Source organism: Aythya marila (genome assembly GCF_965140915.1).
Source record: "Aythya marila genome assembly, contig: HAP1_HAP1_SCAFFOLD_153, whole genome shotgun sequence".
Lineage (NCBI taxonomy): Eukaryota > Metazoa > Chordata > Aves > Anseriformes > Anatidae > Aythya > Aythya marila.
The window spans coordinates 3,129,667-3,156,439 of NW_028137334.1; the positions used below are offsets into that span (position 1 = coordinate 3,129,667).

The 26,773-nt window shown below is 51.7% G+C and overlaps 3 protein-coding genes across 3 annotated transcripts; 1 reads left to right on the top strand and 2 right to left on the bottom strand.

Annotated features, from left to right (window-relative positions):
* Positions 1–325: 325 nt before the first annotated feature.
* Positions 326–1,261, bottom strand: LOC309890918 (olfactory receptor 14C36-like; the record flags this gene model as incomplete). The annotated part of the gene is made up of 1 exon (XM_082785307.1): positions 326–1,261. One exon carries the CDS (start codon positions 1,259–1,261, stop codon positions 326–328), a length of 936 nt encoding a protein of 311 aa, XP_082641433.1.
* An 11,147-nt stretch (positions 1,262–12,408) lies between these two features.
* LOC309890919 (olfactory receptor 14C36-like) lies at positions 12,409–13,344 on the top strand (the record flags this gene model as incomplete). The annotated part of the gene is made up of 1 exon (XM_082785308.1): positions 12,409–13,344. The coding sequence occupies one exon, from the start codon at positions 12,409–12,411 to the stop codon at positions 13,342–13,344; it is 936 nt and encodes a 311-aa protein (XP_082641434.1).
* A 5,179-nt stretch (positions 13,345–18,523) lies between these two features.
* Positions 18,524–19,765, bottom strand: LOC309890898 (olfactory receptor 14A16-like; the record flags this gene model as incomplete). Its single annotated transcript, XM_082785293.1, has 1 exon — positions 18,524–19,765. One exon carries the CDS (start codon positions 19,763–19,765, stop codon positions 18,830–18,832), a length of 936 nt encoding a protein of 311 aa, XP_082641419.1. The 3' UTR covers positions 18,524–18,829.
* Positions 19,766–26,773: the final 7,008 nt, after the last annotated feature.

A 26,773-nucleotide genomic window follows, 5' to 3' on the forward strand; every position in this document is an offset into this window, starting at 1 on the left:
CTGCAGCCAGAAAGGGGTTTGCTTCCGGATCAGCTGAGAGTGGGTCTCAGACAAAAAAGTTGCTGTAGGTTCATTTATTTCATTTAAATACACAGACAATCTGGCTCCTCATTTATGCAAAGCCTCAGGGTCACAAAACATATGTTGGTACAAGGGGATGAAGAACAGCATTTCTTTGTGGAAAATAATATCACAAGGGGAAAATGAAAAACAGGATAAAATCCCTCCAGAAGTTAAGCTTGTCCTATCATTACATAAACTGAAATTCATCTGAGGAAGAAGAAAAGAAGCAGTTTATAGCTGCAGAAAGGTCCAGTCAGTTTCCTCAGCACATCCTTAAATATCTCCATGAAATCACTTTCCTAATGGCATTCTTCAGCTCCTGGTTCCTCATGCTGTAGATGAGGGGGTTCACTGCTGGAGGAACTACTGAGTACAGAACTGCCATCACCAGGTTCAGGGATGGTGAGGAGATGGAGGGGGGCTTCAGGTAGGCAAACATGGCAGTGCTGAGAAACAGGAAGACCACGACCAGGTGAGGGAGGCACATGGAAAAGGCTTTGTGTTGTCCGTGCTCAGAGGGCATCCTCAACACGGCCCTGAAGATCTGCACATAGGAGAAAAGAATGAAAACAAAACACCCCAGAAAGAGAAAAACACTAAATGTGAGAAGCTCAATTTCCCTGAGGTAAGAGTCTGAGCAGGAAAGCTTGAGGATTGAGGGGATTTCACAGAAGAACTGGTCCACAGCATTACCTTGGCAGAGGGGCAGGGAAAATGTATTGGTAGTGTGCAGCAGAGCATAGAGAACCCCACTGCCCCAGGCAGCTGCTGCCATCTGGGCACAAGCTCTGCTGTCCAGGAAGCTCCCATAGTGCAGGGGCTTGCAGATGGCAACGTAGCGGTCGTAGGCCATGATGGTGAGAAGAGAATTGTCTGCAGAAAACAAGAAGAGGAAAAAAAAGAACTGTATGGCACATCCTGTGTAGGAGATGGACCTGGTGTCCCAGAGGGCATTGGCCATGGCTTTGGGGACAGTGGTGGAGATGCAGCCCAGGTCGAGGAGGGCGAGGTTGAGGAGGAAGAAGTACATGGGGGTGTGGAAGCAGTCGTCGCAGGCTACGGCGGTGAGGATGAGGCCGTTGCCCAGGAGGGCAGCCAGGTAGATGCCCAGGAAGAGCGTGAAGTGCAGGAGCTGCAGCTCCCGCGTGTCTGCGAATGGCAGGAGAAGGAACTCGGTGATGGAGCTGCTGTTGGACATTTGATGTCTCTTGACCTTGAGGCCGGTCTAAAAGGAAATAAAAACAACATTTGTGGAGACATAATATATAAAGGAACTTTTCATCATTGTTGCAGAAATTCACTCAACTGCAGAATAGCGCTTGGTGTATGGTGTATGTTTTGTGTATTTTTTTGTACTTGTCCTACACACCTGAGAAGTTTTTAAGGTAGAAATCCTTGGTGTACTGCCCACCAAGTAAAATCTTGGGGATCCTGCAAGGCAAAGGGACTGTCTCTCAGGGCAGAGTGAGGACAGAAGTTGTATCAATCAGTCCTGGTCTCAGCTGCCGAGTGCAGGCACCTCAGGAGGTTGGTCACACTTAGGTGTTGCTCTGACTTGACCCTTAATGCTACTGATAGCAGAGGAATCCAGGTTCAAAGTGCGCATCTCCAAACCCCTCACCCAACTCATCTGAGGAGGATCTCAGCACTCTGTTTTTCCCCAGGGACACACAGGGATCACAGCAGCTGCCCATATACAACCATTCAGCAGCATTTCTATGGCCTCAGGACTGACGTGTCTTCTCCATGGCACTGCTAGATAACACAGATCTGCTAGGGCAGAGCTGTGCCCTTCTGCATGGCAGCCTGAAGCCCAGCAGAAGCCCCACGTAAAGAGTCAAATTTCCTTAGATGCGGTGTCCTGAAGGGAGAGTCAGCTCATTCCCAGCCACACAAACACTTCCCAGAGGCCCAAACTTTTAGAAGAAACATCGATGCTTTTTTCATGGACATACCTGAGCAACAGGAACATCATCAGTATTTGAGCTGCACCTGAATTCTCATCCCCAAAACTGCAGTGAGTACAAAGCAGCTAATAAAATTTCAATGACATTATGGCTGGAGATCTATGCTCGATGAGAAAGGAGACCAGGGGATTGCTAAAGGGAAGGTTTCTGCACTGCAGGGATGGCAGGGAGGTGCCCAAATCCCCCCTCCCATCTTGCTGCTGGGAGCAGCTCCCTCTCACTCTCTGCCCATGGCTGTGCTGATTGCAGCTGTCCCTGCCTGCAGGTGGGTCTCTGTCCCCACGCCTCCTGCCTTCAGCTCACAGCCCCCATCCCACCGCTGGGTGCTCAGCTCTGCCCTGCAGACACCTCCTGGCAGCAGAGCTCTGCCCAGGGGCAGCTCGCTGGGGGCACGTCCTAGAGCCCAGGGCACACCTATCCTGCTGACACTGCCCATGTGGTGTTGGAGCTTTCTATGAGCTGAGGGGCAGGAAAGGGACTTGCTAGGGTTGCTTGTAACCTTCCATGGGATGGATTAGGAGTGTCAGACTCATCTTGGAAATAACGGTATTTCTATTTTCCACAGAGCCAGATAAGACAAAATTGAAAGGTCAGGAGTCTCAGGAAAGCTGAGACTGACGCTGAAATCCCTTCCCTTAATACAGCTCTTGCTAAGTCCCCTTTTATACACCCAGTTGTGCTGTGTAGCTGTGAGCAGGCTGCCCCAGGCAGCAGCCTCCCACCAGCAGCAGGACCCTGCCCTGCCGGGGGGGCTCCTTCCACCCAAAGCTTCTCCCCACAGCGCCCTGGGCAGCTCCCCGGGCAGGCTGAGTGCTGAGCCTGGCAGGTGGCAGAGGCCCTGCCCCACCACACAGCCCCTGGGGCACAGCAGGGACCCTGTGCTGCACCACAGCCCTTGGACACCCCTGCCTGCACCCCTGGCTTCTCCTTCTTCCAGGAACTGCGGCTGCATTGCCCTCCAGCCAGAGACTTACCGGGTGCAGGGCTGGGAAGTCTTCTCCGGCAGGGAGCTCCATGCATCCTGCCACTTCTGCCTACCTTTAAGCACTGTGTCTCTGCAGGCAGTGCCCCCAGCCCTGCTGCGCTGTGCAGAGGAGCTGCTCCTGGGCAGAGCTGTCTCTGCAGCGTTGCCCACTTGCCAGGAGCTCCCCTTGGGCCCAGGAGCCCGGCTCAGCTCAGCAGCAGAGGCCCAGCCCAAGGCCTCCCTTGCTCTGCCCTCCACCAGGCTCCCTGCACACGGCCCTGTGGCTCCAGGGCTCACAGCTCCTGGAAGGCAGCAGGGTATCTCCTGGGGAACACACTTGGAAGTAGACCACACAAAACACTGACTGGCCCTCTCTGAACACTGTGCTGACTTATTCCTGAGGCAGCATTTGCCCTACTTGGGTGTGCACAGCTACAGGACGTGCCAAATTCCCTCTTTCCTGTTCAAATTATTCATCAATGAAGTGGATGATGTGCACCCTCAGTAACTTTGGTGATGACACAAAGCTGGGAGGAGTGGCTGATACCCCAGAGGGCTGTGCTGCCATTCAGAGGGACCTTGGCAGGGTGGAGAGATGAGGCTGGGCATGGACCAGCAGGAGAGCAGCTCTGCAGAGAGAGACCTGGGTGTCCTAGGGGACAGTATGCTGAGTATGAGCCAGCACTGTGCCCTTGTGGCCAAGAAGGTCAATGGGATCCTGGGTGCATTCGGAAAAGTGTTGCCAGCAGGCCAAGAGAGGTGCCTCTACTCAGCCTACACGGGTGCTTGGGGTTATTCCTCAATATCCCTAGGAAGGAGACACCACCTTTTCTTTGTGATGTCACATGCATGAGAAGCCTGACAGAGTCAGAAAAGTGGCCATTTAGTTGCAGAAGAAGCAATAGGGCTGGATTCTCCAGAAATGATAGTTGGTGCTTGACAGAGCGGCACGCTGCCACAGTCATGGTGACAGCCTGGCAGCCTTGTGCCTTGGTATTCCTGTGAGATCATCCAAATAGGATGAAGGCTTTGTTCCTTGTTCCTTCTCTTGACAGAGGGATTTTGCCTCTCAGCAAAGCATATCGCTGTTGCCTGGGCTCCTTCTGTGAGTGGCATCTGCCATTGGGGCCCAGAGATGTGCAAAGTCCTGGTTCTCTTGCTTTCCAATATCGTCTGGCATTCAGTCAACGTTAAACAACCCAAGGTCTTCACCACAGCTGGTCATCATGGAAAGGCTATTCTCAGGCTCCTTGAAACTGGCTTCAGTAATTCTGCCATTGCTTATGTCAATCATGATTGCCTACATTATTTCAGACTCTTCTAGAGGTGAATTTGGAGTATGGAAATGCTCTATACAAACACAAAAGAGCTTTGATATTTTAGCTTTTGCTCAGTGACTTCTGTCCTAGAGCATGGCAGGTTATTGAATCAAAGCCTGGAATATCCTAGAGCCACTCACACACAGGCCTACACTGACTTGGTTAGTAAAAATAGTCTGGTGGGGGACTTCAACTTCCCAGATGCCTGCTGGAAAGACAACACAGCAGAGAGGAAACAGTCTAGGAGGTCTCTGGAGTGGGTGGGAGATAACTTCCTGATTGAGCTGGTGAGTGAGGCAACCAGGGAAGGTGCCCTGCTGGACCTTTTGCTTGTGAACAGAGAAGGACTTGTGGAGGATGTAGGGGTTGGAAGGCAAATCTTGGGCATAGTGATCACGAATTAGTAGAGGTTTTGATAGGTAAGGAGCAGGGTTAGCAGTATTGCCTCCCTGTATTTCTGGAGGGTTGAATTTGGCTTGTTAAGGAGACTGATTGGCAGAGACCCTCGGGAGGCAGTCCAGAAGGTTAAAGGAGTCCAGGAAGGCTGGACACACTTCAAGAACGAAATCCTAAAGGCACAGGAAAAGGTCATCCCCATGTGCTGAAAGATGAGCCAGCGGAGAAGATCGGCCTGGCTGAACAAAGAGCTTTGGCTAGAGCTGAGGAAGAAAAAGAGAGTTTATGACCTTTGGAAGAAGGAGCAGGACATTCAGGAGGACTACAAAGATCTTGTGAGGTTGTGTGGGCAGAAAATTAGAAGGTTTAAAGCTCAGCTGGAACTCAGTCTGGCTGCAGCCATAATGGAGAATAAAAAAATGTTTTTATAAATGCCTTATCAAGAAAAGGAGGACTAAGGAGAATCTCCATCCTTAATTGTATGTGGGGGGGAACATAGTGACAAGAGATGATGAAAAGGCAGAGGTGCTTAATGCCTTCTTTGCCTCAGTCTTTAGTACAAAGTCCAGTTAAATCCAACTGGCAGCAGGTCACAAGTGGTGTCCCCCATGGCTCAGTACAGGGGCCAGCAAAAGTACAAGAGGAAATGGCCTCAAGTTGCACCAGGGGAGGTTTAGGCTGGATATTGGGGAAAATGTCTTCCCTGAAAGGGTTGTGATGCATTGGAACAGGCTGCCCAGGGATGTGGTGGAGTGGTCATCCCTGGAGGTATTCCCAAGACATGTAGATGTGGTGCCTAGGGACATGGTTTAGTGGTAGATGTGGCAGTATAAGGTTAACGGACTTGATGATTTGTGAGGTCTTTTCCAATCTACATGGCTCTATGCTTCTATGCTTCTATGAGTCTAACAAAAGTCACAATCATTGGAAGGCAGCCACTGCATTCTTGGAACTCGAGACTGTGGCCTGGACAAGACCATTGTTTCTGCAAGGGATTCCTGTGTGCTGGCACCACACGTCCTGGAAGACTTGGCAGTGGATTGCTGGAGTTCACTACACTTGAAATGGCCATTGAAACCTGAAGATATTCGTGTTGGGTCACGTGTGATAAACTCAGGTGGAAAGACTCAAGAGCAGGTGACTTTGGGAGGCTGTGGCAGAGTTCAGCAGCTTGCCCCAGTTTGGGAATATGTTCCCTTCTAACTAGGGGAATTAAAAGGCATTACTATGACTAGACTCATTAGGTCAATCTGCACAGTAAGGGAAAGTAACAGTTACTGTGCTGTAGGTGCAGCAGGCAATAGGGCTTGGACTGAGCCTCAGAAGACCCAAGCAGATTTAATCCAGTTCATCGAAGAACTAAGACAAACACTGTGAGCAGAGTGAAGGACACTTTGAGCAGAGGAGGTGGGCAACCGGCATGGCTGAGCAAGGACCTGCTGCTTAAACTGAGGGAAAAATAGGAAAATGTACAGGGAGTGGAAGCAGGGTTGTATAGCCTGCGAGGAATACAGAGGTGTCATTCGGGGGTGTAGAGATGGTATCAGGAAAGCCAAGGCACAGATGGAGCTGAACTTGGCAAGGGACATGAAGAATAACAAGAAGGGGTTCCACGGATACATAGGCAGGAGACAGCCACAGGAGAGTGTTCCCTCTCTGATAAACAAGATGGGAGAACTGGCTTCCTCAGACATGGAAAAAGCTCAGGTACTCAGTAAGTGCTTTGCCTCAGTCTTCAATCCTGGTCAAGTTTCCTGTGTCTGTCAGGACCCTGAACCTCGAGGAGAGGGTGAGAGGAGCGGATTCTGTCCCACTGTGACAGTGGAACAAGTCCGGGACTGCCTAATGAAACTGGATGTGTACAAGTCCATGGGGCCAGAGGGTATATATCCCAGGGTGCTGAGAGAGATGGCAGATGTGGTTGCTGAGCCGCTCTCCATCATATTTGAAAAATCATGGCTGTCGGGTGACTGGAAAAAGGGAAACATGACTCCCATTTTTAAGAAACTGAGAACAGAAGAGCAAGGAACTACAGGCTGGTGATCCTCAACTCTGTGCCTGGGATGATCATGGAGCCTCCTGGAACACATCTTAAGGCATACATGAGATAAAGAAGTGATTCGAGACAGCCAGCATGGCTTCACCAAAGGCAGATCTTTCCTAACCAATCTGGTGGCCTTCTGTGATGGAGTGATGGCATTGGTGGACAAAGGAAGGACGATGGATATCATCTACCTGGACTTGAGAAAAACCTGGTATCCCTCAGGGGTCAGTCTGGGGGCCGGTGCTCTTCAACATCTTTATCAATGACATAGATGATGGAATCGAGTGCTTGCTCAGCAAGTTTGCAGATGACACTGTGCTAAGTGGTGCAGTCGATACAATAGAGGGAAGGGATGTCATCCAGAGGGACCTGGACAGGCTGGAGAAGTGGGCCCATGACAACCTAATGAGGCTCAACAAGGCCAAGTGCAAGGTGTTGCACTTGGACTTGGGCAATCCCAGGTCTTTATATAGACTGGGCAAAGAAGAATTTGAGAGCAGCCCTGTGGAGAAGGACTCGGGGGTCCTGCTGGACGAGAAGCTGCACATGAGCCAGCAGCATGTGGTTGTTGCCTGGAAGGCCAACTCTGTCCTGGGCTGCATTAAAAAGGAGAGGCCAGGAGGGAGAGGGACCTGACTGTCCCCCTCTACTCTGCTCTTGTGAGACCCCACCTGTAATACTGCGTACAGGCCTGAGGCCCCCAGCACAAGAAGGATGTGGAGCTCTTGGAACGGATCCAGAGGAGGGCCACTCAGATGATCAGAGGGTTAAAGCATCTCCCCTATGCAGAAAGGTTGAAGGAAGTGGTCTTGTTTAGCTTGGAGAAGAGAAGGCTCCGTCGAGACCTCATTGTGGCCTTCCAGTACTTGAAGGGAGTGTATAAACAGGAGGGGGAAATGCCTGTTCATATGTGTTGGTAGTGATTGGACAAGGGGGAATGGTTTTAAAGTAAGACAGGGGAGGTTTAGACTAGAAATTAGGAGATCTTTTTTCACTCAGAGGGTGATGAGGCACTGGAATATGTTGCCCAGAGAGGTTGTGGATGCCCCATCCCTGGAGGCATTCAAGGCCTTGCTGGAGGCAGCTCTAGGCATCCTGCTCGAGTGGTTGGCAACCCTGTACAGAGCAGGGTGGTTGAAAGTAGATGATCTTTAAGGTCCTTTTCAACCCAGGACATTCCATGATTCTATGATTCTATGTCTTTTCTCCTAGAGACAGATCCCAAAGAGGCACCACCTCCCAGGGAAACTTGGTCCTGGATTGTCCCCCATAGCAAGAAGGCATGCCTGGAGAAGGCCTAGGGATAAGGGCCTAGCGTCAGGACCAAGCAGTCCTGGCTGCCACATTGTCCCCTCAGGTCAGAGGGACACTCAGGCAGGGCTCTCACAGCAGCCAACAGCCTTCTCCAGCCTCCCACCAAAGCCCAGAAATTGCAGCTTTGGACAGCTGACAGCTCTTGAGACACATCTTGGAAAGGGGCTCCTGACACCCTCACCTTTGGAGTAGAGCTGCAGGAGCACTGGGAACAGGGAAGTCAGGTCAGAGGCGACGGTCACGCTCCAGCAGCCCTCCATTTCACTTGCTGCTGGCCCACAGCTCAGGACAAGGGATGCCCGCCCTGGCTCCTCAACCACAGCTCCTCTGCAAGGTGCCCCTGTTTCTCCACCTGTCAGCAAGGGTCGCCCAGTGCAAGCTTGCTGCCTGCTGACCCCACTCCTGGCCACAGAAGGACAGCAGTGGGGAGCACCCAAGCAGTGCCCAGCACGGACCAGGCCTTGCAGGGAATTGCCGGCACTGCTGCTGCTCCAGTGACGATATCCTGGTGATGCAGTGCACCCCCTGTGACATCAGCACGTGTCATTTGAAGGCCTGTGAGGTCAGCAGCATGGAGATGGCACAGCTCAGGAGAGGTATGAGAGATTTCCCTTCTTGTCCTGAGAAACAGTCACCTCCCTTCTGCCCAGTTCTTTTTGGGATCAGGAACAGATCAGGGACATCTCCAAATGGTGGGAAAGGGCATGGAGTAAAGTAAGTGGAGCCCTGGAGAAATCACTACTGCCCCCTTATACCAACATGCTTCTGCTGTTGGGAGCCCTTCCATGATGGTTGGGTTTGAGGCTTGTCCTGGGGCCTGGATTTTTCAAAAGATGGGAGCAAAGGCACCTGGGATGGAACAGCCCCTCAGTGTGCCTGAACTCTTCACTGCATAGAACTCACTTCTGAAAGAAGGATGGGTTTTACAGAGTGAATTGGAGTACATGCCAGGGCCTCCGCACCATCCCCCAGTCTGCCATGCAGGAGCCAGAGGTGGTACACGAGGGAAGGGCAGACATTCATGTACGCTCACCATGTCATGATGAGAGAGAGGAGTAGGGCAGCGCTGCAGACAAAAAGGGGAGTGGGGAGAATGGTCTAGGATGGATGCCATGCTCTCCTGTAGGCTGCCACGCATGGCCCACGGCTTTGGGCCTTCAGAGGAGGTGGAGACCACATAAGGGGCTGAGGTGGAGTGGCAGCCTGCCCCTTGCAGCTGGGCTGCCAGATCTGCCTGCAGGAGACCACTTGTGTCTCAGTGTCCACAATGGAGGAGGAACCCATCCTGATTTAGGATCTAAGCTCTCTCATTTCAGGAGACATGTGGCATGCTGAAGGCAGGACTACAACCCCTGACTGTACTGCACACAGATGTACCTGGTCCCGTGTCAGCTGGACCATTTCAAGTGGGCTGCAGGGATACAGAAGGCTGAGCCTGTGCAGCGCTGGGTATAGGCATGTACCTGAAACCTCATCTCTTTCCATGTGCTGAAAAGCAGCTGGACTACAACATGCCTTGTGCAAGAGGAGTGTCAAGACACAGGTTTTCCTGTTTGCAAGTCCCAGATCCTGGTGAACATCACCTAGGCTGGCCCATCTGGCAGCTGTGCACAGAAGCTGTCTCCAAGAACCCATAGAAAACATGGGGAATGTTTGCACCGAGCACTGTCACTGTCCTGTGACTCTCTGTGATTAAAGTCCCCCACGGTGACATGGAGTCATTGAACACAACTTACTCCAATGGCTTCCACAAGACTTTGCCCACTTCTTCAGCCTGGCTGCAGACATATACCTCCTGCCATGCTGTCACCCTGACTGGCTTTAGTCCCTAAACCATAAGGGCTCCCACAGTCTGCTGCCCAATCCATAGAAGACATCCATGCATCCAGACATTCTTCACGTGGAGGGCAACCTCTCATTGATCATCCCCAATTGTCTCTTCTGAAGAATCCGCAACCATTCAGCGCACGATCATGCTGTCCCCCTGACTGTCTACTCTGACCTTCACCCAAAAGGGCTCCCCCAGCCTGCTGCCAATTCCGTGGACAGGACAAAGGAAGGTGAATCTTATACAGATTTTATTAACTTTATTTTTATTTTAGGAGAAGTGATTCTGCTGTCAAGAAGTGTGTGTGCCAAGTGAGAGAAGGAACCCCAGGGATTCCTTCAGGCTGTTTGCCAGCCGGTTCCCCTGCGGCCCCAGAGCCATGTGCAGGGAGCCTGGTAGGGGGCAGAGCAAGGGAGGCCTTGGGCTGGGCCTCTGCTGCTGAGCTGGGCCAGGCTCCTGGGCCCAAGGGGAGCTCGTGGCAAGCGGGCAGCGCTGCAGAGAGACAGCTCTGCCCAGGAGCAGCTCCTCTGCACAGCGCAGCAGGCCTGGGGGCACTGCCTGCAGCTGGCACTGGGAGGACAGAGAAGGGAGAGTTGTTAAAGACTGTGTGGAATGTTAGAAATCTGAGAGCATATGGAAAAGCAATGCTTGCAACCCTTAACACGGTAAGTCGGAGTGCATTGCAATGCACTGGAGTATCCTGGATGTGCCCTAGACCTGGATTGTTCCAGAGCAGATGAGGCTGTAGGCAGAGCGTGTCTATATCTTGTAGAGAAGGACATACTCCAGTTCAGGGGTTCCCTGCCATACGGTCATTGTCCAGGCCCGAAGGGCTCCCCTGTCGTGGGCCAGCTGCACGCTGTGAAGCCAGGGGTGCAAGCAGGGGTATCCAGGGCTGTGGTGCAGAGCAGGGTCCCTGCTGTGCCCCAGGGGCTGTGTGCCGGGCCAGGGCCTCTGCCGCCTGCCAGGCTCAGCACTCAGCCTGCCCGGGGAGCTGCCCAGGGCGCTGCGGGGAGAAGCTGTGGGTGGAAGGAGCCCCCCCGGCAGGGCAGGGTCCTGCTGCTGGAGGGGGGCTGCTGCCTGGGGAAGCTTGCTCACAGCTCCACATCAAACCAAAGGAATTTCAAAGGGAACTTCACTCTCCTATTTCCTTAGCCTCTGCTTTCAGTTTTCTCTTCTTTTGGCTCACTGGGAATAGAAATAGAAGCTGTTTTTTCCAAGAAGTGACTGAGATTTATATGTCATAAGAAGGAAGTTTACAAGGACCCCCAGCAAGTCCCTTTCCTGCCCCTCAGCCCATAGAAAGCTCCAACACCCCTTGCACGATGTCATCAGTGTCTGTGTGCCCTGGGCTCTAGGACGTGGCCCCAGCAAGCCGCCCCTGGACAGAGCCCTGCTGCCAGGAGGTGTCTGCAGGGCAGAGCTGAGCACCCAGCGGGTGGGATGGGGGCTGTGAGCTGCAGGCAGGAGGTGTGGGGACAGAGACCCAGTTGCAGGCAGGGACAGAGGAAGGCAGCAGAGCAATGGGCAGGGAATTGTAGGACAGTGCTAACGGAGTAGTCTCGCACCTCTCTGTCTGCCCTCTAGCCCACAGGATTCAGGACGTGACTCATAACCTCCGTAGCAGGACCTCATTCACAGCAGGCCCTTCTGAGTTCCTGTTGGTCCCTGGCCTTGCCTCCCCCGGCATAAGCCCTGTGCTATTCCTCTTTCTTCTTTGACCTGCAGCTGCTGTTCTTGCTTTATGGCTCCCTGCAGATGCTGAGATGGGGCTTTCAGCTGCAGCTCAAGCACTGACCCTCTGTGTCCCGCCACGCAGATGTGTCCATAGGAGGAAGGTGCCCAGAGTTCCCCTTCTAACCTGTGGGGCTCTTGGCATTGCAGTCTGTGGGGCAGGGACAAAGCTGTATCTCCTTCCAGGGACTTTCTGAGGCCACAATCATTGAGCAGCTCAATGTGGGTAACGTGACTGAGCCCTAGAGGAGTCTGAATGAGACCAGGGTAGATGGGCAGACTGGCTATCCTCACTGCACTAAGGACAGTCACTTTGCTTGTCAAGAGCTCACCTGGTACACCTTACAAATGCCAGTGTTTTCTACCCTCTAAAAATGCTTCTGAGGGAGACACAACTGGAACAAAGTAAATCACAAGTACTGTTCATCAGTAAAGAGTGTTGACAGTGATAATGCTGTGAAGTCTAATACATCAGAGAGAGAGATTTAATCAGAGATCTCTCCTGGTTTCTTTTTATGTAGAGCTGTATGACAGGTCTGAATCCTCCAGCACCCACAGCAGAGACTGCTGCTCCCAGGGCCACATTCCTCCAGAACCAACCAGACCTCAAACAAGGGAGCAGCACAAAGGTCTCTCAAAGGGGAAAGTCACTGTAGGGGAGTTTGGATGGGAAGATTTTTTTTTTTCTTTTGATTTGTTCTATTTTATTTCAGAGATGTCTCTCCTAATTATCACTGTCTTTTCTTCCTTGGGTAGTCCCATTTGTCCAGGAGGATCAGATGACCAACAGCAGCTCCATCACCGAGTTCCTCCTCCTGCCATTCGCAGACACGCGGGAGCTGCAGCTCCTGCACTTCGCGCTCTTCCTGGGCATCTACCTGGCTGCCCTCCTGGGCAACGGCCTCATCCTCACCGCCGTAGCCTGCGACCACCGCCTCCACACCCCCATGTACTTCTTCCTCTTCAACCTCGCCCTCCTCGACCTGGGCTGCATCTCCACCACTCTGCCCAAAGCCATGGCCAATTCTCTGTGGGACACCAGGGCCATTTCCTATGCAGGATGTGCTGTACAGGTCTTTTTCTTTTTCTTTTTCTTTTTAGCAGAGTTTTCTATTCTCACCATCATGTCCTATGACCGCTACGTTGCCATCTGCAAGCCCCTGCACTATGGAACCCTCCTGAGTAGCAGAGCTTGTGCCCAGATGGCAGCAGCTGCCTGGGGCAGTGGGGTTCTCTATGCTCTGCTGCATACAGCCAATACATTTTCCCTGCCCTTCTGCAGAGGCAATGCTGTGGACCAGTTCTTCTGTGAAATCCCCCAGATCCTCAAGCTCTCCTGTTCGTCCTTATACCACAGCGAAACTGGGCTTCTCACATTTAGTGTTTTTGTGTTTTTGGGGTGTTTTGTGTTCATTGTGCTCTCCTATGTGCAGATTTTCAGGTCTGTGCTGAGGATCCCCTCTGTGCAGGGACGGCACAAAGCCTTTTCCACATGCGTCCCTCACCTGGCTGTGGTCTGCTTGTTTCTCAGTACTGGCATATTTGCCTACCTGAAGCCCCCCTCAATCTCCTCACCATCCCTGAACCTGTCAGTGGCAGTTCTCTACTCGGTGCTGCCTCAAGTATTAAACCCCTTCATCTACAGCATGAGGAATCAGGAGCTCAAGAATTCTATTAGAAAAGTGATGTCATGGATATTTTTCAGGATGTTCTGAGGAAATTGATGGGATCTTTCAGCAGCTATAGACTCCTTCGTTTCTTGTGCAAGTAAAGTGTAGTTTTTCTCATGACAGGGCAAGGCTCGATTTACTTCTACAGTAATATTGCTGTTTTTTGTTTGTTTGTTTGTTTTGTTTTGTTTTCCTTGTGATGTTTTCCACAGAGAAATACTGTTCTTCATCCCCTTCTGCTCAAGTAGCAACATTTCTTGTGTGACACTGAGGCTCTGCATAAATGAGGAGCCAGCCTCTCTGTATTTAAAAAATAGAAATCAAGCTACAATAACTTCTTTGTCTGGACTCCACTCTCAGCAGATCAGGAAGTAATGGGAACACTTGTCTGGCTGCAGCAGGTCTGGGCAGGCTGCCCGGGCCCTGGGTTTGTCAGGAGCTGCCTGAGGACCCCCAGGGATGGCATGGAGGGGCTGCAGCCCTCTGAGGATGTGCTGCAGAGGAGAGCTGGGGACACAGCAGGGGACACTGACCTCTATTTGCTGGTGCCATGGCTGTCCCATCTCTGGGGCTGAGCCCTTTGTATCCCAAGGAGTTGCTGTGCCCTTCAGCTGAACCTGCAATAATTGTGGCACAACAGAAACCTCTTACAGGTTCACTTTGCATCCTCCATCATGGTAGGGCACCACTCCGTGTCCTTCGCTCTGCTCACGATGTTTGTCTTAGCTCATGGATGAACAAGACTTCATCTACTTGAGTCTTCTGAGGCCTAAACCAATGCCTATTGCCTGCTGCACCTACAGCACAGTAACTATTACTTCCCCTTACTATGCTGACTGACCTGATGGGTCTGTTCATATTAATCCTTTTTAATTTCCCTAGATGGAAGGGGACATATTCCCAGACTGCTGGGCTCTGCCACAGCCACTCAAAGTCACCCTCTCTGGAGTCTTCCAGCCTGAATTTTTCACAATGACCCCGCATGAGTTTCTCAGGGTCCCAATGGTCATTTCAAGTGTAGGTCATCTTCAAGGATCCATGGGCAAGTGTGCAAGGATGCATGGTGCCAGCCTACAGGAATTCCGGCCTCCCTCGCAGAACCTATGGACTTGTCCAAGCTGTAGTCTTGAGTTCCCAGACTGCAGTGGCTCTTTGAGATTAATTAGAGTTGTGTTAGTGACTTTTCATTGCTCTGCTAGAAACTGAGCTGCTGTTCTGGTTTCCTTTAGTTCCTTTTTTAGAACTTTTACTAATGTTTCTAGGACTTATGTTTTTGTGATTTCCAACTACATCTGTTTGATTTGTAACCAGAGTTACAAACCAGAGTTAATCTCTGGGCTCTAAGATCATCATGGAATCATATCATAGCATCATAGAATGGCTTGGGTTGGAAGGGACCTTAAAGATCATTTAACTCCAAATACCCTACCATAGGCAGGGATGCCACCCACTGGATCAGGTTGGCCAAGGCCCCATCCAACCTGGCCTTGAACACCTCCAGGGATGGGGAATTCACATCTTCTCTTGGCAACCTGTTCCAGTGCCTCACTACCCTCTGAGTGAAGAATTTCTTTCTAATGTCTAGTCTAAATTTATCCTCTTTTAGTTTAAGACCATTCCATCTTGTCCTATCATTATCTGCCCGAGTAAAGAGTCCTTCTCCATCTTTTTTGTAAGACCCCTTTAAGTACTGAAATGCCATGATAAGGTCTACCTGGAGCCTTCTCTTCTACAGGCTAAACAGCCCCAGCTCTCTGTCCTAGTTCAGATCAGAGCCAGTTCCTCCATCTTGAAAAGGGACCTGATGGCTGCTGGTCAAAGCTGAGCCAATGAGGGACACTAGTTGTGCATCTTTGATAACATTTTTTAGAAAGCATAAAAAATGTTTGTGCATCTGCAGCTGGCAGAGGAGTGAAAAAAATGTGAGAGAAGCAGCCCTGCAGACACCACAGTCAGTGAAGAAGTTCCAGGTGCCAGAGTAGAAGTTCCCCACAGCCTGCTGAGAGGCCCATGGTGGAGCAGGCTGTCCCCCTGCAGCCCATGGGCACCACGGCAGAGCAGATCTCCATGCTGCAGCCTGTGGAGGGGCACCGCGATGGAGAAGGTGGATGTGCAGCCACTGGAGAGGAGCAACCACAGGAGCAAGATTTGTGTGTGAGCTGCAGCCCATGGAGAGGAGCCCTCTGCAGCAGTCTGATCCTGAAGGACTTTCTGCAACTTGGTACAGATCCATGCTGAATAACTTCTTGAAGAACTGCTGTCTGTGGGGAGGTCATGTAGGATCAGTTTGGGAAGGATGGCATCCCATGGGAGTGACCACTCACTTGAAGGGGGGGAGAGTAACCCTGCACTTGAAAGGGGGAGACGGGGAAGAGAGAAACATGGAAGGAGCAGCAGAGACGAAGCATCATGGACTGATGCCCCCATTCCTTATCACTCTGCACCTCTTGGTGGGAGGAGGTAGAAGAAGTAGGGTGGTGGTAAAGTTGCTTCTAGTTGTCTTTTAGTTGTCACTGCTCTGCACTGCTATGTGCTGGCAATAAATAATGTTAATCTTCCCCAAGTCTGTCCTGTCTGCGACAGTAGTTGTGAGCCATTTCTTGGTCCTTACCTCAGCCCATAAGTTGTTTCTTTGTATTTTCTCCCTGTATCCTGCTGAGGAGGGGTGTTGAGAGAGCAGCGTGGTGGGCACCTGGGAGACAGCCTAGGTTAACACACCAAAGCTGGGCATTGAGTTTGGGAGTAATTTGGGGGTCCTGGCACAGTGGAAGCTTCCTGTACTATTATTGCTTTACGTGCATTCCCCTCTGCAGGACAACCAAACCCCACTGCCCCTCCTGTGGCTCTCTGGGACCTCTCTGCAGTCACCGCATGAGGCAGCATGCATTCAGGGGTAAGGAAATGTTCCCCCAGCACAGCCCCCTGCCAGCCCTCACTGCCCCGGCCCCCACTGCCCTTCTGCTTTAGCAGCCTCCCCCCTTCATCCAGCCCTGCCCCAGCCCTAGCATGTCCCTCACAGGGGTTCACAGACAGCCCTGTCTTGGGGCCTGCTGGGCTCTGGGCCCGGAGAGGGACCAGGCTGGGCTGGCTGTTCCCCTGGTACAGGCCCTGAGCCCAGCAGGATGATGGAGGTGCTCACCTTTCAGTGATCGGCCATCCCCAAACCATGGTGGAAGGCTAGTGCTGGGAACTGCTGCCATGAGGGGCTGGGCCTGGTGGTAATTTTCCTGGGCAGTTTCTCCTTCTTTCGTACTACAAGAAGCAGAGCAAATCATTTCTGACCAAGCATAAGCAAAGGATAATGGTAGGACAAGGGGGATTGTTTTTAAAGAAGAAGAGGGGAGATTTAGATTAGAGCTTAGGATGTAATGCTTCACTCAGAGGGTGGTGATCTACTAGATCCACCTGATCTAGTTGGCGGCATCCCTACCCATGGCAGTGTAGTGGGTTTACGTGGCAAGGTTTTGGTAGCAGGGGGCCATAGGGGTGGTTTCTGTGAGAAGGATCTAGAAGCTGCCCCATGTTTGGGAAGGGCCCCACTGGTGACCAGAGTCGAGCCAATAAGCGATGTTGTTTTGCATCTCTGTGAGAGCATATTTAAGACAAGGAAAAAAACCCTGTGCCACACACAACAGCTGGGAGAGAGAGAGGAGTGAGGAACAGCCTTGCAGGGGCCAAGGTCAGTGAAGAAGGAGGGGGAGAGGTGTTCCAGGCACCAGAGCAGAAGTCCCCTGAGGTCTGTGGTGAGCACCCTGGTGAAGCAGGCTGTTCCCCTGCAGCCCATGGAGTACCATGGGGGAGCAGGGTTCCACACTGCAGCCCATGAAGGAGACCACGGTGGAGCAGGTGGACCTGCACTGATGGAGGCTGCAGCCTGTGGAAGACCCCTGCCGGAGCAGATTCCAGACCGGACCTGTAGCCCGTGGAGAGGAGCCCATGCAGGAGCAGGTGACCTGGCAGGAGCTGCTGCCCATGGGGGACCCAGGTTGGAGCAGTTTTCTCCTGAGGGATGGACCCCGTGGTACGGACCCATATCTGGAGCAGTTCTGGAAGAGCTGCTGCCTGTGGGAAGCCCACGCCGGATCAGTTCATCAAGAACTGCGTCCCGTGGGTGGGACCCCGCAGCACAGGGGACAAGAGTGACCAAGAAGGAGCGGCAGAGAAAAAGCACTGTAGACTGACCATGATCCCCATTCCCCTGTTTCCCTGCGTCGCTCGGGGGGAGGAGGTGGAAGAGGGTGGATGGGGGGGAAGGTGCTTTTGGTTTCTTTCCTTTGTATCTCACTTCCCTAGCTTGTTAGAAATAAGCAATAAATCTTACTGTCTCCCTATGCTGAGTCTGTTTTGCCCGTTACAATAATTACTGCGTGATCTCCTTGTCCTTATCTCAACCTTTGAGCACTTTTCATCATATTTTCTCCCCATTCCTCTTTGAGGAGGGGGAGTGAGAGAGCAGCTGTGGTGGAGCTCGGCTGCCCACTCGAGCGGAACCACCACAGGCAGGAGGGTTGGAACTAGATGATCTTTAAGGTCTCTTCCAACCCAAGCTGTTCTATGATTCTGTGATTCTATGATCTCTGCCTTGAGGTACGCTGCTTGAGAGCCCCTTGGGCATGGGGATGGTTGGCAGGGCCCCAGGACCTCCTCTGCCTGCTCCCTTCTCCCGTGGGGCTCACAGAGGCTTCCAGCCCTGTAGAGGACCCAGAAGAGGGCTTGTCTTACCCATGGTCACAACTGGACCATGGCCCTCCAGATTCACCCCAGTACCTCCAGCCTTGCCCAAGGGTTATGTTTGGGGTACTGGCAAGCACTCAGGGTGAGGAGATTGTCTCAGGGACATCTGCTAGGGACAGGGACTGAGGAACAGCAGCAGACTGATATGGCTCCTGGGTCATGCTTGCCTCTCCAAGGCACTTTCCAGCCCAGATCACCCCTTCAGTTCCCATCCCTCCTCAGATCTTTTTGGATACTCCTGGTTGACCCTGTTCTTGGCTTGCTGGTCAGGGTGGGAAAAAGACCCAGATGGATGGGAACGAGTGCTGCCAAAACTCCTTTCCCAGGGGTCTTTAGATATGCAAGGTGCTTGGAAGGATTATGGAGCATTTCCAAAGGCACTAGGTATGTTCAGATACACCTGAGGACGACCTGAATCCCCCCGCAGTCTCCCTTGCCTGTGCCTGCTGCATCCCCATTGCCTCCACAGAGACTGCAGACACCTCCTTTACCTCAGATGCAGAGATATCACACAGAGGCTATGAGAGAGTCAGCTCACACCCAGATACATACTTTATGTGGGCTCCAGGAGAAAGACAGCAGGTTGATGCCTCAGCAGAAGTGGAAGGAAACCAAACAGTTATGAAGGAACATGTAACCACTTACAACAAAAGCAACAGAAAAAACTCTATTCATGTATATTAATAAATCATACATATTATATGCATTAAAAAAAAAAAAAAAAAAAAAAAAAAAACAGTAACAGCAACTAAAAACAAACAGATCTGTGAGTCATTTGTGGAGAGAGAGGAAAAATTTATCTTCTGAAAAATGTCCATGAAATCACTTTCCCTAGAGCATCCTTCAGCTCCTGGTTCCTCATGCTGTAGATGAGGGGGTTCACTGCTGGAGGCATCACTGAGTACAGAACTGTCACCACTACATTCAAGGATGGGGAGGACAGGGAGGGCGGCTTCAGGTAGGAAAAAGTTCCTGTGCTAAGGAAAAGGGAGACCACAAAGAGGTGTGGAAGGCACGTGGAAAAGGCTTTGTGCCTTCCCAGCTGAGAGGGGATCCTCAGCACAGCCCTGAGGATCTGCACATAGGAGAGCACAATGAATACAAAACACCCCGAAAACAGAAAACCACTCAATATGAGGAGTGCAACTTCCCTGAGGTAGGAATTTGAGCAGGAGAGCTTGAGGATCTGAGGGATTTCACAGAAGAACTGTTCCAGGGAATTTCCTCCACAGACGGGCAGGGAAAATGTATTGGCAGTGTGCAGCAGAGCATAGAGAACCCCACTGCCCCAGGCAGCTGCTGCCATCTGGGCACAAGCTCTGCTGCCGAGGAGGGTCCCGTAGTGCAGGGGCTTGCAGATGGCAACATAGCGGTCATAGGACATGATGGTAAGGACATTAATTTCTGCTGATACCAAGAAGAGAAACAGAAAGACCTGTGCAGCACATCCGGAGTAGGAAATGGCCCTGGTGTCCCAGAGGGAACTGGCCATGGCTTTGGGGACAGTGGTGGAGATGGATCCCAGGTCAATTAGGGCGAGGTTGAGGAGGAAGATGTACATGGGGGTGTGGAGGCGGTGGTCACAGGCTACAGCGGTGAGGATGAGGCTGTTGCCCAGGAGGGCAGCCAGGTAGATGCCCAGGAAGAGCGCGAAGTACAACAGCTGCAGCTCCCGTGTGTCTGCAAATTGCAGGAGGAAGAGGAACTCAGTGATAGAGCTTCTGTTGGACATCTGATCCTCCTGGACAAATGGGACTACCCAAGGAAGAAAAGACAAGGAGATATTAAGACAGACATCAGAGGACACATTCCTGCTCACACTGGACTCATGGAGCTTTTTGATAGTCTCCTCTATGTTAAAGGAGATGTTTTCAGTGGTTGGGTCCCTGCATTGCATGAGTGGCATTTGGTCCAGTGAGGGTTTTCCCTATTTACCACCAAGAGAGATGATGGCATATTGGCCATCAGCCAGTGTAACGTAAGAAAGATAGATTCATTGCATCCTTCTTTACCTGCCTTCACAGGTGATATCAGAATCAGAAACAAGCTCACAAAGGCACAAATGGCACACTTATCTGCATACCTCTTTGTTTTGATAAGGTAGACTCTGTCTTCACATCAATTTCCCTTTATCACACCCTTTACTCAGGTACTGCATAGGTAATGAAATTTTAAAAGCTTGGAAGTACCCTTTCTGCCTTAGATGAAAGTAAACCTTCACACTCTGCTCTCCGGAAGACAAGGTGCTACAGAAATGTCTGCTTCTGTACCTTTTTAGGATTTAGATTCCCCTGTAGCTTCTGGGAAATGGTAAAAACTTTTTTCCGTTGTTCTCAGTGTCAACACAAGCCAGTGCTTGGAGGCAAAATGCTCAGCTGGAGGGTGACTGCCCCCACAGGTTGCTCTGAAAAAGAGCCTGGACTGTGCTGAGTGTGAATGCACAACTCCTCTCTTTCCCTGCCCAGCTATGGGGAGAAGGTGAAGAGGGACAGGACAGGGTTCTTGATTCATGTGGCTGAAATAAGAGTTCTGAGAAATGCAAAAGGGCACAAAGAAGCAGTGCCCTTCTTGGGGCCTGTTGTAGCTTTCCAGGGATAACCTCAAGCTGACATCTCAGGAGAATCACCTCATTGCCCAAACTGAAAGGACTGCATTGCACAGAACATGAAATTTTCAAAGGGGACTTGGGCACCTGTGTCCAACGAAAACACCTCCAGGACAGGGGCAGTGCCAGAACAGGAGCTTAACATCCCCCATCAGCACTGTTCCTGCCAAAGAGTGCCACAGCGAGAACAAGAGCAGTGCACACAAATGGAGAAAGAAGGAAATGTACCGTCTTCCTCCTGCTGAGAGGAGAGACAGCCAGACACTCAAGAAAGCCTTCTACCTCCGCAGCTGTTCACACCACCCCCAGACAGCAAAGTCACAGGGCTGTAACTCCCAGACTCCCCACAGCCTTGAAGGCAGAGGCTCTGCTGGGGGGAGAGGAGAACGAGGGGGCTTCCTCAGAGAACAGCATCTGCATGGGAGGGACAGACAGGGAGCAGCCACAGCCCACCCACCAAAGCATTTCTGTCACAAGATCCCTCACCTTCTCTGCCAGTGTCTCTGCTGCCCGCAGCTGTCCCTTCCAGTAGCTGCTTCCCACGTCTCCTTCTTGTCATCACTCACAGACCCCAGTGCAGCCCCTGTTCACACAGCTTTGCCCTGCATACACCCCCTGGCAGCAGGGGAGTGATCAAAAGCATCTCCCTGCTTGCAGGTGCACAAGAGCAGGTCAGACAAAGCCAGATGTGTCTAGCAAAGGCGATGCTGGTGCGGTCTTGAGGCAGCACAGTGTGTAATAGACCATTATGAGGTACCTGGCAGATGTACTGATTTCTCCTGCTGAGGATCTTAGTGCTGTATTTACACCTGACAGTGTCATTTCATTTTCCCTTTGGAGGCAACAAAAACGACTGACTTTACAAAGTCCTCATCTGAAAGCTGTCAGCCCTTGCCTGTATTCTTAGTAACACCCTCTTGGAAGTCTCTTTGGTGTGCTGTGGAGCTGTGAGCAGGCTGCCCCAGGGAATCAGCCTCCCGCCAGCAGCAGGACACTGCCCTGCCGGGGGGGCTCCTTCCACCCGCAGCTTCTCCCCGCAGCGTCCTGGGCAGCTCCCCGGGCAGGCTGAGTGCTGAGCCTGGCAGGCGGCAGAGGCCCTGGCCCAGCACAGAGCCCCTGGGGCACAGCAGGGACCCTGCTCTGCACCACAACCCTGGCCACCCCTGCCTGCAGCCCCGGCTTCACAGCCTGCAGCCAGCCCATGATGAGGGACCCCTTACGGCCTTCACGCTGACCCTGCAGCTAAGAAACACCTGCTCTGGAGCTTGTGCTTGTCCACATTGAAAAACCACCGAGTGCATCCTGCCTGAACTTCTATAGGAAGTTCTGGGTCTGGGAAACCTCCATGATACCTCTGTGCATTGCACTGTAGAAAGAGACTTACCCTGTTATGTGCCAGGAAGATTTCTCCTCCTCTGAGCTCTCAATATTCTCATATTCCACACAGCCAGTAAACTCTATCTCCCTTCTCTGTCCTCACAGTGCCAGCTGACGGCAGTGCCCCCAGCCCTGCTGTGCTGTGCACAGGAGCTGCTCCTGGGCAGAGCTGTCTCTCTGCAGCGCTGCCCGCTTGCCACGAGCTCCCCTTGGGCCCAGGAGCCCGGCCCAGCTCAGCAGCAGAGGCCCAGCCCAAGGCCTCCCTTGCTCTGCCCCCCAAAAGGCTCCCTGCACATGGCCCTGGGGCTGCAGGGGAACCTTCTGGCAAACAGCTTGAAGGAATCCCTGGGGCTCCAGCCCTCACCTGTCACACACAGCACTTGACAGCAGGCTCATTTATTCTTGCAGAAAACCAATTAAGTGTAACAAACACGTCTTTTCCCAGCATCAGTTTGGACATGAAGCTATGGTCAGGGACTGATATTTTTCATCCCCACTTCAGGATGGAATTCAGCAGAGTCAGTCGAGGCAGCTCATGCAGGTTGTTATTCCTAGGGCTGGAAAAGGATCTCAGCTCCCTCCCATATCTGCCACAGACCCACAGCAGCTGGGATTCCTCAGGCCTCAGTTCAGGTGTCCACAACATAGGCACTTTAATGCGAATTACTGAGCCACAGTAGCTCCTTAGTGGAGATGGAGGACAGGCAGGAGCTGTTCAGATGGAAATACCTGGTGAAATTTGAGGTTGATCCTCTGGTCTGATGGGGCATTCCTCAGGCCAACTGAAATGGCAGCAGATGCCACATGTAGGACAACTGAACCTGTCCCTGCTCCGTATATGCAGGGCAGCCTGCAGAGGCTGTCAGCAGAGCAAAAGGAGTCATGTGTCACAGGGAGAGCTAAACCTATTCTGTTCTCTTTTAAATGTTCTCTTTTTCCTTTCTGTTCTACACGACCCTTGGCTGTAATGGCTGTTGTGTCTCAGACATCTCCACAGGGCCTCAGCTCTCACCAGCAAGGTCTCCCTGCCCTTTGTGCCTTGAGGCAGGACTCTGCAGGGGTACAACAGGTGGTGGGTGGGGATAAAATCAGTGGTTACTTTGCAAACTACACCCTCAACAGTCCATGGGACCTAAGGGCCTGCATCCAAAGGTACAGGGAGAGTGTCCTGGCCTGGAGGTACTGGCTCCTTATGATCCCAGGAAGGGATCAGACAACAGCATTCAGGTGCTGTAAGAGATCATTTAAATGCTCTTAGAGCTAAGACTATAAGGAGAGAAGACTATAGACGATCTATTGAATTTGGTGTGACTTCATTCTAGACACAATACTCCACCGTTAGTCTCAGATCTCCATTACATGTTTGCACTGACCCTATGGGATTATTAAAGGGTGAACAAATTTTGCTGATCAGTCCTTGGCTCTGCAGTTGATGAATCAGCATATATATGGGAATCTGGGAATCTTGGGTGGTGCCATATTGCCACTGGTGCACCATTTGGGTAGCTACTGGCACTTCGACCCTCAGCAACCCCACAACTGAAGTATCCTGTGAAGGACCGGGCAAGGTAGAAAACAGTTGAATGTGCATAAATCACCATAAATCACCTCCAGCATGGCCAATTCCATCAGATGTGGGCTGCCTCTCTCCCTGGTGGTCCATTTGCCTGGGTGACATACAACATCTTCCTTGAAGGGATACCTTTCCTTTACACCTGACAGGAGTTACCTCAAAAGAGGGAGGATTTGTGCCCCCTTTCCAATAGCTTTGTCAATGCCCCCTTCCCTGGAGAGGGATCCCAGCTGCTTGGCTTCCCTGCCCTCTAATTCGAGGCTACCGGCCCTGTTATCCCAGTATCGGAGCAGCCAAGAGACAATGTGCTGGCCTAGATGATGGCTGAAATCTTTTCACACATCTCACAGGTCACCAAGGACTAGTGATCAGATGCTTACTGCTGCTTTTATGTTATCTCTGTCTTCATCCACACATTCTCTGATGGCTTTACTTGGGAGTAGCCTGCCTCATCTTCTTCTTCCTCCTTCCCTCTAGGAGTAGGAGCTTCTTTCCTGATTTGATTTTATTCTCATGTATATATTTGACTGATACAGGCACAGGTTGGTTCCCTGGTCCAGTCACAAGGATTGGAGTTGTGTAGATTTTTTTTTTTTTTTTTTTTTTTTTTGTAGGATTCTGCACTTCTTCAGGGGTGAAGTTAGAAAGCATTGGAGGTGCCCACAGTTCTAGGTGCCTGCCCATATCCTCCCACACACCCTGCCCCTCATAATTATCCTGCCTCAGGGCAGATCATTGTGTGACATTCTGAAATAATTTACTCTGACCTTAAACAAAACCTGAAACACATTCAGGACACATAACAATACGTACAGGCTGGTTTGAACATTCCAAGGATTCCAAGTTTTGAAGAGCTATTGTAACTAGCTGTGGGGAGAAGAAGTGTCCCCCCTCATCCCTTCCATAGGTTGGCTCCCCGAGGAGAAAAGTAAAGACTGTTAATTATAAATAGTTTCTGAGAGAAAGTTCCTCAAGCATGGAGGTGACGGCAATGCTCAGTACAACTACCAGATTTGTCTCATGACCAGTAATTTTATCACAACAGAAGGCAGTGTTAGGCCGTAAACTAATAACCATAAACCAGCCCCCACAAAGGATAAACAGCACAACAGGGAACACACACAGTATGTATTGTGCTACCCAACACAGTTCTGAGACCAAACACAACTACTACACCAACAAAAAATGAACATTGTGATCAGCAACTATGAAGCTGATATATTGCTTATAATAACTTTATTTTAACATGATCCGGTCATATCTGTCATTATCTGAGCCCTTTATGGCCCCACGCAGGATTCATTTGGGAAGTAGAGCATCTCACAGGAGGCACCCAGAGACGGCAGAGATTGACCATCAAGGAGCAGTGGAAACAATGTCATGGACTGACAGCAATTCCCAATTCTCCTGTTCCACCCAGGAGAAGGAGTTACAAGAGGCTTGATGAGGGGAATGGTGTTTTTAGTTTGCTTGTAGTTCCTCAAGGTTGTAGTCCGCCACTGATAGTCAATACATTATACTAATCTGCCTATGCTAAGTCTGTCTTGCCTGTGATGATAATTGGTACCCATGAGGATATTTGGTGGGTGACCTCCTGTTCTACCTCAAGCCTTGAGCTATTTTCATCATATTTTTCCCCCCTTTTCCTTGTAAAGTAAAGGAGCGGTGGCCATGGAGTTCACCTGTGTACCTGTGTAAAACCACCACAGTAGGGACATTGGAAGGGTCCAGCACCAGAGCTGTGGCCATCCAGGGACGGCATCTCAGCACCCAGAACACGCTCTGCCAGCCTGGTGGCACAGGAGGGGCTGGTTTCCCTGAAGGAGATCAGTACAAGGGGAAGGCTTGATTTCCAACACAGGCATTTCTGGCACATTCCTGAAAAGCCTATGGAGCTGCAGGACACACCAGTCTCTGGGACAGCGGACGTCTTTCCTCCCAAAGCCAGATCCCGAAGAGGCACCAGCTCCCAGGGAAACCTGGCCATGGACTGTCCCTATCACGAGGAAGCTCAGCCATGCCCAGAGGAGCCCTGGGGCTTAGGGCACCCCTAGCATCAGGACGCAGGAGTCCTGGCTACTACATACTCCCGTGAGCCCAGAGGGACACTCAGGCACGACTCTTGCAGCAGCCACCAGTCATTTCCAGCCCCCCGCAAAGCTTTGGACAGCTGAGAGCCCTTGTGACACATCTTGGAAAGGGACTCCTGACACCCTTACCTTTGGGGGAGAGATGCAGGAGCACTGGGAACAGAGAAGTCATATCAGAGGCAATGGTCACGCTCCAGCAGCCCTCCATCTCGCTTGCTGCTGGCCCTCAGTTCAGGACAAGGGATGCCCGCCCTGGCTCCTCAACCACAGCTCCTCTGCAAGGTGCCCCTGCTCATCCGCCCATCAGTGAGGGTCACCCAGTGCAAGCTTGCTGCCTGCTGACCCCACTCCTGGCCACAGAAGGGCAGCAGTGGGGAGCACCCAAGCAGTGCCCAGCAGGGACCAGGCCTTGCAGGGAAGTGCCAGCACTGCCACTGCTCCAGTGACAATATCCTGGTGATGCAGTGCACCCCCTGTGACATCAGCCTTGTCATCTGAAGACCTGTGAGGTCAGCAGCATGGAGATGGCACAGCTCAGAAGAGGTATGAGAGATTTCCCTTCTTGTCCTGAGAAACAGTCACCTCCTTTCCGCCCAGTTCTTTTCCACAGGATCCTGACAAATCCACCAGGAACATCTCCAAATGGTGACAAAGGCCACAGAATTAAGGAAGTGGAGCGCTGGAGAAGTCCCTGCTGTGTTCCTGCCCCAACACGCCTCTGCTGTTGGGAGTCCTTCCAGGAAGGTGTGGTTTGAGGCTTCTTCTGGGGCTGGGCTTTTTTCAAACGATGGGAGTGAAGGCACCTGGGATGCAGCAGCCCCTCAGTGTGCCTGAACTCCTCTTCACTGCATGTCGCTCACCTGGAGAATTAGGATCTGTTATATGGATGGAATTGCAGCACATTCCTGGGCCTTCCTCCCCTCATGTCCCACAAGGCTCTGTGCTCTGAGAAGGCCTCAGCACCCTCGCCCAGGACATCCCCCCTGCCATGCCACAGGCAGAGGTGGCACACAAGGGAACGGCAAACTTACCTTCAGCACCTCATGGTAAGGGAGAGGGGTAGTGCAGAACTGCAGATGAAGGGGAGAGTAGGGA